This window comes from Polyodon spathula, chromosome 9 (genome assembly GCF_017654505.1).
Source record: "Polyodon spathula isolate WHYD16114869_AA chromosome 9, ASM1765450v1, whole genome shotgun sequence".
Lineage (NCBI taxonomy): Eukaryota > Metazoa > Chordata > Actinopteri > Acipenseriformes > Polyodontidae > Polyodon > Polyodon spathula.
Window position 1 is genome coordinate 10,349,935 of NC_054542.1, and position 14,723 is coordinate 10,364,657.

A 14,723-nucleotide genomic window follows, 5' to 3' on the forward strand; every position below is an offset into this window, starting at 1 on the left:
AAGTTAAAAACTGTTACACTCCTTAAATAAACAATATGTCTTATGCAGATTACCAAGTGAAGTTTCAGCTAAAGAATAACTATACTTAGTTCAGAATCTGAACAACAGTTTGCATTTGCAACAATCGAACGGCTTTGACTTTGGCAGGTGGCTGATTTGTTAAATGGAGCTTTGGAGAGACCAAGATCTCTGAAATAGATCTCTATCAAATATCCATGTCGTTTTGCCTATGGGGCAGGTCAAGGCATGATTGTCACTCAAACTGGGTGACATTTTGACATCCTTTGAGCAAAAAGGTCAAATCACCTCATTCTTTCAAATTCAGATTTCAGTGATTGCATCTCATTCAGGCTACTGGAGGCAACTGTGCCCTTAAAAAGGGAGAGATTCTGTCCAATCTCCCGGGTGTACGGTTGCAGAGAATTCTTTAGTTTCATCACTACACCATTGAGCGGAAAGCCAAGCACAAAGGGAATCAGAATACCACTCTCTCCCCAGCCTTGATCAGTCTCCCATTCGGAAACAAATTATGTAATGCTATCAGCTTAGCTTAATAAATAAGTCCTAGTGTCCACCTGGCAACAAAGGTTTTACCTCCTTTTTTTCTCAAATTAAATTCAGACCTCCTTTTTTTGAGTTTCATAATTCGAATGTATAAGAAATACAACAAGGTTTAATATATATCAGTAGTGTTCAAGGAAAAAAAATAGAGATTTGCTTTATCAAATATTAAGGAAAACAAAATAAGTTGCCAATCTGTAGCTTTGGGAATCTGAACCTTATTTGCTAAAACCTCAAGCCTAAAGCCAACCACTTTGTCTGGATGTTAAGTAAAATATTAGTTTTTGAGTGTGCTCCTTTCAACAGCAAAGGGTAAGTATTTCTCTTTTCCTTAAGGCATGTAGAAGCTGACTTGTTTATAATAAAATATATCTGAGATGGTTGTCAGTGTGTTGTTTATGATGCTTTTACAGTTATACTAACATTGAACTATGTGGTGTTTTTTTTAATGTATTTATTAATTAGTTTGTTATGATAAATTAATTGAATGACTAATTCTTATACCAGAGTTTCCCAACCGGTGTGCCGCAACATTTTCAGTAATTCCTATGTTTATGCACCATGCCAAATCAGTTCAGGTCTTAGGTTGCCATACAGACACGTAGAACGTAATGCCATCGTGCACTAGCGATAATGTGATTCAAAGGTTATATTGGTGGTAAAATAACTGGGCACACATAAATAAAAAATTTTAATAAATACTACTATGACTATGACTACTACGACTAATAATAATAACGCTTTGCATGCTGAGGGTCATGAGGCGTAAAGTGTCCTCTGCCATCACTTTGGAAATGTTTTTTTTTTTAGAACATAGACATAAGAATTAAAAATGAAGTTTGCAGAGATGCCTTTGGACACATTTTGGTTACTTGTTGCGACAGAATATCCAGCTTTTGCAGGCCATGCTTTTCTCAATGATGTTGCCTTTTCCCACAACCTAGTTGTACAACAACAGAAGTGAGCGCCTACAGTCAGTGGAGCAGGACCTAAGAGTTGCCTTAGCAACTGTTCCACCCGGGATCAAGAGACTGTGCTCACTCACGCAGGCCCAGGATTCACATTCATGGTAACTTGTGTTATGAAAATGAAATATATGTTTGGTGTGCCTCAAAAAAAGTTAGAACATAAGAAAGTTTACAAACGAGAGGAGGCCATTCGGCCCATCTGGCTTGTTTGGTTGTTAGTAGTTTATTGATCTCATCAAGCAGCTTCTTGAAGGATCCCAGGGTGTCAGCTTCAACAACATTACTGGGGAGTTGATTCCAGACCCTCACAATTCGCTGTGTATCACAATTCTCTGTTAAAGTTACATGCATCAAGGTGTGATGCTGCTCAAAAAAGATAGGGAAACACTGTCTTGTACAACTGTGTGCTAAGCATTTCTTGTGTACTTGCAATGAAAACCAAATTACCTTTAATAGCTAAACACGTCAGAAGTGTAATGGCTTTCCTGTTCAAGCATGAGTTTGGTTGATTTTCAGCCTCCATAACATACAATTTAACATAAAAAGTAAAAACGTTCAAATGAATTTGCTTTTCTATAGGCTGTAACAAAAGATTGTAATTATAATAAATGCTCAGGGAGGTCAGGTACAATGCACACAGGGAAAAGGAATTTCAACTTCATGTAGGATACATCAAAGTGACCTTCATTGGGAGGAATGCCATTCTATCAAGATGGACAGGAAGAAAGAAAAAGTTTTATCTGTGCAATCAGACTGCTTGGGATGGACCATGACTACAACCCAGGTATGGGTGCTTTGTAAAAGATGGTAATCTGACACCCACATATTGGCACATTTAGGCTCAACAGCAGACGGCATGATCTTTAAAAGATGTCTCAATATCACTTGACTTTTCAAGATAAAAAAAAAAATGGTTACATGTGCCGTCTACTGTGTCTTGTGTGTGTGTGATTGAGATAGCCTTTTTAAAATCAACAGGATCGATAATACTATTTCTCATCAACAATTACTGTGGGATCTTTAACATCTACAAATCAAACAAACCTTGAAAGTATGCTTCATCAGTAATGTACATTTAACACAGAGCACCCCAATGCCCCAAGTTCAAACAGGAGTATGGCAGGCTACAGATCGATAGATCTTAAAGGAGGTGGCTTGGTTGCAAAATACATGAACAGCTTCATATGTAGCAAAACAAAAATAGTTAGGAATTAATACATTAGAAAATCAGAAACTGCAGAAATAAATTCCCTTCAAATTGCTCACAGTGAAAAATAAAACACACAGATTGATATGAACCACAAAACAAATATTATTCAACAGTTGGGCCACAAAATGTATAGTAAAAAAGACACCACTACAGTCACTATCCATTACTTTTTTCTTTCCACAGTAGAGGTCACTGTCCTTTAACTTATTCCTGCAATTAAGATGAGAAAAAAAAAAAAATACTAAAATCAACTGTATTTAGAACAGGATTTCTGTAGCAGTACAGGACGTCCAAGCTGTCTTTCTGTGTAATGTACAGTGGTATTGAATCCACATGCTGAGTTTGAAAGGATTTAGAATCCTGGCACCAGCCATCTCCACTAAACAACCAAGCAACTAACACTAGTCCCTGGGGCCATTCTGTTTGACCACAAGACTCAATCTGCTCTCTAGCAGGAATACAGTTAACCCCACCATACTGGTTCAGCCACTGGCAAGGATCAAGCCAATGGCCTCCAAATCCAAAAAGCTGTGTGCAAAGGGCAATGCCACAAGGTTTGCATAGGCAGGAAGTTAAAGCATGTCCTTAAAATAATCAAAATGACTAACAATCTGAACCGTTACTTAACTGTGCAATATTCATGCTGTCCAACTCCATTATAATGATGGCCATTTCAAATTCTTTTTTATGTAAATGTCATCTTCCCTTGCTCACCTGACTCACTGCTGGCCCTTGAGGAAACCAAACATTTTGAAAACTGCCCATTCCCTGCCGACTCCATCTCTGTAACTGACCTCTCCTAACTTCAGTGAAGTAAAGAAGTCACAGTTTAAACAGTGTCGGGGGGTCAGTTAAAGCCATGGTCTTAATGAAGTCAAAAGCAGCACAAACAGAGACAAACTCACACATGACACAAAAAGAGAGGCCGGAATAATGAAGGCAATTACACAAAGTAAGGCAATCTATTTAGCTTTTGAATTTATAAGATTAACTTGTTTAACCTACAGTGAAAACCAACAGTGGTTGATCAGAAAAAGCAACATTTCTAACTGAGAAATCAAGTCCTTAAGAAATCAAGGTTTTAGTATATTTGTTTACATACATTAGTGCTTCCATCTCTTCACTTTCTGTGGTGTTTTTGCAAGGTTTTAGTTACTGATAACAGTAGAATGATTTTAAAATCATTCACCTTACTTCAACCCACTTAGATTATCATTAACCCTTTGTCGATGTCGTACCCTGTCTGACATCATCAAAAACAGAGTCATACACAGGTCCCTAGTCGGTTTTTCTCCGGACAAGGCTGAGAATAGCTTCAATGGCCGACAGAGGCTGATAGAAGCCAGGAAAAATGGAGGTGGATCTAAGCAATACGCATAGGCCCTTCACCACAGACATAACATGGACATAAACAAACAAGACAGGTGCTTCCACATCCAGCGCTCAAAGAAAATCGCAGACATTTACCAAGCTTTTATAGTAATAAAATAACGACTTGGACAGCATTATTGAGGGGTTTGGTGATAAATCAAGTGATCAGGAGATGATTTATCAGTATGCACGACTATGAAGAGGTATGTGATAAATACAGCAAACAAGGAGTGGGGCTTGGCTGGAGATGCAGTACTGAGTGTCCTGTTGATATGCAGAGCCTTTTAAACCTGTTTTTACTGTGAATAAAATTACTTTTAAACAGCGCGTGTAAAATAAACAGCTCCTGTGAAAATAAAATTAGCCCTGATGCCTGACAGGCGCTGAATAAATGGAATGCAAAGGATTAAAAAAAAGATCAATACTGGTGTTTGCTAAGATCCTTCCCCTTTGAGTATAATAACAGCTAGCAGTAACCTGTTGACATATTGGTGACAGCTTAATTCAGCAACAGGAGTAGCACAACATGAAAAATCTATTAAATGCCACTTTCAGAAGAAATAAGCTGCTGCATTATGTAAAATATGTTTACCTCGCTGGCCTGGAAGCAAATGATATGTAGATCTATGTATTCCATAATGTCCACATATTTAGTTTTTTAGCTGGCCTTGGGACCAGTGGTCCCATCCCAGTTAATAAAATGGACAGTATTACCTACTGAATATGACCTACTATATAATATAGCTTATATATATATATATATATATATATATATATATATATATATAATATAAGACTGACTTTTCTGTGAATATCTATAAGTTTAATTTTGTCTTCATGGCATGTTTCATATTTTTTTTTTTCCTCTTAAAGGCTTTTCCATCTAAAAATCCTGAAGGGAACCCCTGTATGTCCTTTAAAAAAGTACCTCACGAGGACAAGTAATAAGGTCATGGAAAACAAGTACAAAAAAGCATTTAAAATCTGTATCCCCCAGCCACAATACACACTGCATGTGAGCTGAAAATAAAGTATTTTAAATCAAAAAGAGGAGATGGGGAAGGAATATTACAAGTCCACATGGATTTCATTAGTTAAGGGCCAACCCTAAAACGTACTACTTTTAATCAGAGGCACTATTATCTTTTTCTTTTTTTGTGTGTGTGGGTTTTCTGGTATGAAAGAGCCAACAGATGTTTGTCTGCACCGAGAGGAATTTCCATCCTTGGGGAAGGGGAGGCAGCGCTCAACATATGACTTCCACTAAGAACCCGATGCTCCTGACCCATCATACTGATGTGTGTCCCATTTTTTTTATTTTATTTTTTTTATTTTTTTTACATATTGAAAGAATTACAGTCTTTTAACAGTCTAACAGTCGTGCAGAAAGCAGCTACTGCTTTTTAAACAGTTTTACAGAGAATTAGACAGATTTTATTGTACCAAGTTGCTCTGTAAGGTGACCTAACATACTACGGACATTTTAAGTAAATAAGCACATAAAACTAAATACCGCTTCATCTTTTACTTTATTAAATTGTGGAATATACTGCAATTGCATTGTGTAGTTCAGCCCCTACATGCCATGTTTCTGTTCAGTTACATGATGCACAATGTGTGAATTGCTTTGTGAATTCTTGTGCTTTACCAAGCTTGAAAATTACCCCAACAGTGTAGAGAAATGTTATGCATGTTGACGATAACTCATCAACCACTGAGGAATAATAACTACCTTTTATACCAATATTCCATGCTTACAACAGATATAATTACATTACACCTTGATTTCTGCATGTTTTTGCATGGTGCTTCAACTAACCTAAACTGAATAGAATTGTTTAGGATGTACCAATTCATAGGGTCTCTACATTAGTCAAGTGATGCCTGAAAATAGAATATATTTTGACATTTTTGTCAGATATATACTGAAAGCACATTTCTAAAGAAACATAACATCTTATTGTTATTACAGCTGTTGAGCTTCTAGGTTAGAGACAGTAAATGAACTGCAGAGTAGTTCTTTATAAAAGGTTTTGATAAATGCTTTGGTATAAGACATAATATCGCCTGGAGTTGAAATGCTTTATCTTCCTCTGAAGTGTCAGTTAAACCTGCCGTAATTGCAGCTCTTAGTTAAACTGTTCAGATCACAAGCATTCCGTATAAGGTTTTTGTATGAGATGACTACACAAAAACAGATTTAAAAGATGTTATTAACTGTAGTTCAGTATATTGCTGAGATTTCTTTAAGATACTTTTGACTATAACTTGGACATTAATGAAATGTTAGCCCATTTTATAGTCAGTAACAAGGTGGCTAGTTGTCATTTTGGAGACTAGTAACATGCGTGACCTGAAATTTAAGAATTTCAACTAAACAATGAACTCACAGCCAAACTATCCTCTTTGATGCAGGATTAAACAACTCTCTCTTAGTCTTCAAATGGAATTCATCACACACACACACACACACACACACACACACACACACACACACACACACACACACACACACACACACACACATTGGTCTGCGATCTGGCAAGCTTTCAAAACTGACACCCATCACTCACAAGTTCTTTTTTTGTTGTTGTATAGTAATTTCTTCTAAATTACCTGGGCTACCAAGTATGTTATATAAAAAGATAAAATGCATATTATATTCTATTATAATTTAGACTTTAATTTATAACGCCACTAGAAACAGATCTCCACAATCCTGTCTTTGGGTATGTGATATGCATGGCTTTTTTGTAGTACCGCACAGATAAAAAAAAAAAAAAAAAAAATCTATTTATTTATTTTAATAACAGTACAGTGTTATCTTCTCAGTAAGTAAAAAAAAAAACACAAAACTGCATTTTATACCACAAAACAGCTATATATGTTCTAGGTTTCTGTGACAATTTAATTACATGCAGCACACTTGGTTTACAGTGCTAAAGCACACTGTCTCTTTTTGGAAGGACTTAAAAGATGCTACTATGTCATTACCATTTAGTTTGAAATTTGTAGTGTGCCACAATTGTTAATTATGTGGCTTAGAAGCTTAAAAGATTTTTTTTTTTTAATTGAATAAACCCTTTTAGATAACATGTAATATTTAATGACAGAAAGGATAGAAAAGACACAAAATGTGTGAACTATATAAAGACAATACAACAATTATTTAAAAAATAAAAATCAGAGAATGTGGCAACACAAGATATTAATTTTATAACAATGATTAAACTTCATCCCCCAAGATAAAGTAGTAAATGCATGTGCAACAACGACAGGTGCATATTTTATTGACATGAGAATAGATTTAACAAGTAAGAATATGTACACAAAATCTGTGACATCTAAACATGCAGTCTGTGCTAATCAAGGATTCCCACTACTGTAATATATACAAGTTCTGGAATGAGAAGGGTTAAGAGATTTTAACCCTATATGGTGCTAATTTCCCACCAGCACCAATCATTTTGAAAAAGGACTCATGTCAAGTCCAAGCCGATAACACAGTGCGGTTCCAACAAACCAGATTGGCATTTTCTAAATGGGTGCATGACCCTGTCTCCAGTCATCTTGATTAGCTTACAATAAGAGCCTTAGTGACAGGGTTTGGACATCTATGCAAAGCAGTGATACTTAAGAAAAGTTTTTTTAAAGTGTTCACTCATAATGCTCAGGGTAGAGGATAAAAGAAAAGCAGCACGTACTGAAGTCTGGCATATTTACCATTCCATAATGTAAGGCAGGTTAATCTGTGATCAAATGCACATAATGCAACAATATACAAAACAGAGGGTTCAAGAGTCCACAAAACTGCCCTGAGGCACAAGACACAATACACACAGTGCAATTACAATACCAACCTTTCTTATTGTGAAGGATCTCAACACTTCATTGTCATTTATCATTTTGTGAGAAAAAAATGACTACTGTACATAGAAAGTTAGGGGAGGTGAGAGAGTGGTTATCAGAAAAAAATATAAATGTGTTAGACAGGAATGTAGGAGTGTGTATAGATTTAATATAATATTTAATGTAGTTCAACCAAATGACATGTGAACAGATTTACTTAGATGTTTATTGTGCACCTCACATTTTTTCCATTTAAATTTATTTTCACACTATACTTAACACCAAGGTTAGAAAAAACTCCTCAAGACCCCAAAAAGACAACACTGTGCAGTAACCTTCACTCTACTTGATCTTTGATTGTGTATGTCAATGCGAATGCTTCTATTATATATATATATAGTATATATATATATATATATATATATATATATATATATATATATATATATATATATATATATATATATATATACACACACACATACAAAATAAAAAACAAAAAAACAACTAAAACTTCAATAATCCTTTAAGCATACTCAGTGACCCCTGAAATCATAGGATGTACATTCTCCATGGCAAAAACGTGATCATTACGGGAAGCAGTACACCATTATAGTCTGGTTGTGACTGTAACATGAAAAGCCCCTTTGTTTAGTTTAAATATACACAGCACCTCTTCTACATAGAGATGCTTCCATAAATGTATAGACAAAATGGTGCCATCTGGGTCAGGTCAAGGATGCTCAAGTATGGTAGAAGCTGTTACCAGACTAGCTTAAAGTTAACATAAGTATAGAAAACAGTTAAAATAAACCAGGTTTTGGTACTTACTGGCCACCTCCAGCGATGCATTGTGGCTCACAGCTTCCCCCAGGTAGTTTCTGGCCACGCAGACGTAACTCCCCTCGTCCGGTTTACTGCGTCGGCCGTGTACGATGCGGAGGAAGAAGAGTGAGCCGCTGGGAAGCAGCATACGGTGGGAGCGAGGATCATCCTTGTCCGTCTCCACCCGCTCGCCATCCTTATACCACTCAATGGTGGGTGTAGGCCGGCCTTCTGCCTTGCAGTTCAAAGTGGCGGGCTCTCCTTTGGAGACAATGAGGTCAGAGGGGTGTTCCACTATCCGAGGGGGGGAATCCTCCTGACGAAGGCGGGATCCTAGGACACAAACAAAAAGAGCCTCAGTAATCATAAAATCTGGATGAAACAAAAGCAACATAGTCTTTTCATGTTTTCTAGACTTGTGAAAATGAACAATGGCACTAGCAAGCTGCACATGAGCCTCCCCCTACAACCCTGCAAGTGTACCAGTTCTGACCTGAACAACCTCTGCCATTCAGTCATTGGCTAGTTGTGCCAAATTGTATGGTGCTTTTGTGAATTGGGCTAACTTCCACTGGAGAGGAGGAGAGACCACAACATCAATTTCACAACACCCAGCTAAGCTAGATTTGTACCCTGGCCTCAACTGTAAATTGTATTCAATCAAAATAGACTAAACAGGCTTTTATGGCGTGAATTAAAACAAGCAAAATCTGATTTTGGACAGTGAAGTAAGAGATGTCCACACAATTATTTAAATCATAACCAAAGGGTTTTATAATAGAATATTTATTAAAATGTCTAAGTTATATTTAATTTTCAGGAATGCTGAGAAATGTACTAATGTTGTTACTCTGATATTAAAGCGTTCAAAAATAGTGGCTCAAAGGCTGAGAGGTTTGCACGATGGGCGTCAGCAAATTATGCCTTGGGATGAAATGGACCTATTTTAGTAGCAGTGAAGCGTAATAATGCATTTGGGTAGGAAATAGTTTGAGCCAAACCCAGCCATTACAGATCAGCACTGACCGTTATGATTTGGGAAACCTGCAACCTCAGCTGGTAACATACTGATTAATATCCAACGATGTATGAAAATCTTTATGATTTGTCAATTTTCAATTAGTTTGGTCTGAATTACTACAGCTTCAGTCAAGACAGACATAATTATTCCAACCAACACTCAAAATACTTTAAAATACAAGCAAATTATTCATCACTCCATCTGTTAAGTAGATTTGTATATTTGTAGAATTATATATCTGTTTAGTAGATGTGTGTATTTGCAGAAGTATAATTAGAATGAAAATTCAGAACAAATTAAACAAATAATGATGCAAGCCTAACAGCAGTTCAGAATTAAGAGTGGAGAACTTAACCAGTTTTAGATCAATTATCTCATTACTTGCATACAGCATGTTAATTTTTTAAAATGTGTTTGTATTTATCACTTGTCAATGTTGGCTTGTGGTAATTAGTGCAGCTTGAGCAGAAGTTGGATTTACTATTACATCTTAATAAAGTCATGGTTGCAAAGAAAAACAAAAAGACCAATTAACAAAACTGTAGGAGGGGGGATTGCACTCAGCAACTTCTACACCTAACACGAGCAGCCAGAGCTGCACAAACTGTGAAACAATATGTCTCTTATACATTAAAATATAACAATGAGTATTATATATTTGAATGTAGAGATTTTTTTTTTTTTTTTTTATGAATTGTGCATATGGGTGACAGCTGTACATAGGATAAGAGGAATCTTGACAAACCTGTAATGATAGTTCTTTATTGTTTTCTTAACCAAGATTAATAATGCATATTTAATAGTGTGGAATGGTGGAAGTGACAAAAGTAAATGTAGAAAGAGGAGTATAATACTTTTAATTAGTTTGGTCGTGAACGGTTTGTGTACTGATGGATTTACTAGATGGATGTGTAAATAGTGTTCAGTCACTGGGCTTGTTTGCTTGCTGCGGATTGGGTCTTTGTCGACCGGGGTACTACTGAATTGTACCCTGGTTTAGACGAACCTATCGTTTGGTTCCTCGGCATGTTAGAAATGTACCCTGGTTTCAAGTCTCATTTACGCCGAGTCGTTTATGACATCCCTTTGTTACTACATTTATCAGACCTACATACGTTAGTGGAAGTGTCATCGCGGGAGAGAGTGTGCACGCGAGACCAGATTGTTTTACTTGTTGAAACACTTCAGATGATTTAGTCGCCGCACATGTCTGAACGCTCATGAGAATACAACACATCATCCCAAGGCACACTGGCCATGCTGACAGCTGTAATCCGCACGCCATGTCTGAACGCTCATGAGAATACAACACTTCATCCCGAGGCACACTGGCCATGCTGACAGCTGTAATCCGCACGCCATGTCTGAACGCTCATGAGAATACAACACTTCATCCCGAGGCACACTGGCCATGCTGACAGCTGTAATCCGCACGCCATGTCTGAACGCTCATGAGAATACAACACTTCATCCCGAGGCACACTGGCCATGCTGACAGCTGTAATCCGCACGCCATGTCTGAACGCTCATGAGAATACAACACTTCATCCCGAGGCACACTGGCCATGCTGACAGCTGTAATCCGCACGCCATGTCTGAACGCTCATGAGAATACAACACTTCATCCCGAGGCACACTGGCCATGCTGACAGCTGTAATCCGCACGCCATGTCTGAACGCTCATGAGAATACAACACTTCATCCCGAGGCACACTGGCCATGCTGACAGCTGTAATCCGCACGCCATGTCTGAACGCTCATGAGAATACAACACTTCATCCCGAGGCACACTGGCCATGCTGACAGCTGTAATCCGCACGCCATGTCTGAACGCTCATGAGAATACAACACTTCATCCCGAGGCACACTGGCCATGCTGACAGCTGTAATCCGCACGCCATGTCTGAACGCTCATGAGAATACAACACTTCATCCCGAGGCACACTGGCCATGCTGACAGCTGTAATCCGCACGCCATGTCTGAGCGGAAATGAACAGTTTGCAGCAATTGCCATTTCTCCGGAAATTTGTAGCATGCCGTGGAACCAAACAACAGTTTAGTACTCTGGTCAACAAAGATCCAATCTGGTTTTTAAAATGAGATGTTTACACCTCTACAGTCCTATCTCTCTACAATCATTAACAAACTCAATAAATACAAACCCCTATTTTTTGTTTCCCTTCGCATACTTGGCGACCTCAAGTACAGAGTTTACCTGAAATCCTACTAAATTGTCCAAAATGTTCAGAAACCCAAAAAGAAATTAACAAAATATGAATGGTAGTGAAAAACTTCTGGGATGACACACCCATCAAAACACATTTCACTAAAGCCCCAAGCCAATAGAGATACCTTTTTAATAAGGTGCAGCATTTCAGTAAATATGCTTTGGATTACCGTATACAATGGCTTCAAAGTGCAGGCATTACCGGTGAGCATACAAAATTGCTTTACACAACCAAGAATGCTTTCCGATTTATATTTTACTGAAGGTGTTGATGAGATGACAGATCTATCGGATGATGAACGCCTTCACGCTGATTCGAGTAAAGAATCTGAAGGTGACAAACCTGTGAACCTGAGGGTTGTGGCTACCACTGATAATTGTAATTTTTAGATAGGCGATAACTAAATTATACTCATGAGGATATTTCTAAAGAAAAATTAATGAGTGAATGCTAAAACTTTTTTTCTTTTACACTCAAACTCGGTAAATCACAATGTATATTTATTTTATCATAGAGTGAACATGTTACTTTCTTAATAATCTCTAGATCCTCGGCTGTTTAGAAAGGTACAACACTATATACTTTTAGTGTATATTTGTCCTGGTACAAGTCAAGTTATATCAGTCAGACCACAAAAGGGTAGAGTTTTCAGTCTGCAAAGGGTTAATAAACCAGGCCACAAATTTCTAAAATGTAGGTTCCATTTGCAACCTGCTGTAATAAAGCCACTGCTATTTTCAGTTATCTGAAAAAGATGGAACATAACCTTTTTATTCTTCAAAAGATGAATGTATTCTCAGTCTCTTTTGTTATTTGAAAGATTAAGTAGAAGTTAAACTACAATCTGCCCTTGTCATCTGTGTACAGTAAGCCCTGAGGTTCAGACAGTAACAGTCGACTATCTGGTAAAGGTCGCTCATTGTGCCAAGGTATTCATTTGCATTTAAATGAAAACCCCAAGAGAAAGAGTTAGAAAAAGTAAGGTAAAAAGACCAGGTCCGTTCAAGTGCTTGGCAGACATATGATGAGGGTTAACATCAAATTTTGCTGTGAATCAGCCTGAGAGAGTCGAAGACTGTGACAGCCATGCTATAGCCCTCTGCTCAAGTTCACCATATGAATAAAAAAAACAGCCACTGTGCCTTTTCAGCTTCACTTACCATTTAAAAAGACCAGGAAAGGCTTGTTGGCTATTAAGACTCATTCAACAGGTAACATTTCTATCATTTGGCGATCATATTCTCTCCCTAGGTATCTGCATTTAAAAACAACAACAAAGAGCACAGACCCCAAACAAAGGACCCCCCCCCCCCCCCCTTAAATACCATGTGACTGGAGCTATAAAATTAAACAAAATTAACACACAGAACAAAATAAAAAGGTTGAACAAAAAAAGTCAATACGTTGTGGCTGGAGCCTAATTAACTACTAATCATTCAGTTAATGCTCCAGCCACATTCTCATATGCAATTGGCAGGGATGGGAAATTAACCCCATCCCTGCCAACCACCATCAGCAATACACCTATCACACTATTTACAAGCAGGGCCCTGCCCTGCCAGTTATTATTAGTTTTGTTTGTGTAGACCGAGTTAGATGAATGCATACACATGATGCACCACCAGCATACTGAAACAGTCTTCGTCTGTTGGCATTGCAATTTAACATTTTCCATGAACAATGATGTCTGAATGAAGAGATACCAGATAGTCTAGTTTCCTGTTGAAATGTCTCATACACAGATTATGTTTTTCAAAACAAAATGTATATCTTGTATCAATAATAATAAATGTTTGAACACCTTAATGTTATCAATGACCCATTTAGTTAAGCTGTAGTGCCCATCGACTAAGGCTCTGCTGCATGCTAAGTTGACCACGACTGGAGTTGTGTCCTGAGCCGAAGGTGTGGGTTCTAACGAAAGTCAAGGTCAACTAACACACGGTACAGCCTTCATCGAGAGGGCACTATCCCCATTAGAAAAATATTTTTTGCATTATGTTCTTTCAAAAAACACTTTAAAACCTACAATGACCTTGAATGTCTAATGATTTCGTCAGGTACCCTTCCTATGACAGAAGTTTTTGGAAAATAGACCAAAAAAATTTTCATAAAGGACTACACACAATTGGAGAAAACATACTTTATTAAACAACATTTTCACTTGTCAGGGTTGCTTATAGTTTATCTGAACAGTGCCAGATATCTGTGCCTCGCTTTGCTGTTGTTGAAAGTTGCTGTGTTGTGATTGGCTTACTCTGCAGATGCAGGTACATCATTGGTTGCTTTTGTCGATGCAAAGTATTGATTGGCTGGTTTTGGTGGATAATAAAATTAATTTGGACCAATTGTGTCTTTGTTTAGTATTTACTGTCCAATAGATTAAAAATGTAGTAAGTCAAAAAGAAAAAAGCCAGCACTTGAGCAGACAGATTTTAAATTTGCTTCAGAGGTGATGCTCCAGCGGGCATCTACTGTGTACTAATGCCTGCTATAGTCGGAAGCTGATTGGCTGATGATATTGAATCATTTTCTAATATGCATTAATAACCATTTCAAATGAGTTTGTGGTCTCAACCTAGCCCAACAGTGCAAAAGTCATGGCGTCTGACAGAACATATAGACAGTGCCATTATCCCTTACCTTTCATCAGCATTACATTTTCTAGCACCAAAATTAATTGAAGAAA

The 14,723-nt window shown here is 37.5% G+C and overlaps 1 protein-coding gene across 3 annotated transcripts in view; it reads right to left on the reverse strand.

Moving 5' to 3' along the window:
- The window catches only part of LOC121320400 (roundabout homolog 1-like), a 389,786-nt gene that overhangs the window by 144,106 nt on the left and 230,957 nt on the right, over positions 1-14,723 (reverse strand). For all 3 annotated transcript variants that reach the window (XM_041258686.1, XM_041258685.1, XM_041258687.1), the window contains one exon: positions 8,791-9,117. In XM_041258686.1, the coding sequence (XP_041114620.1) occupies positions 8,791-9,117 (327 nt within the window). The remainder of the gene's footprint in view (positions 1-8,790; positions 9,118-14,723) is intronic.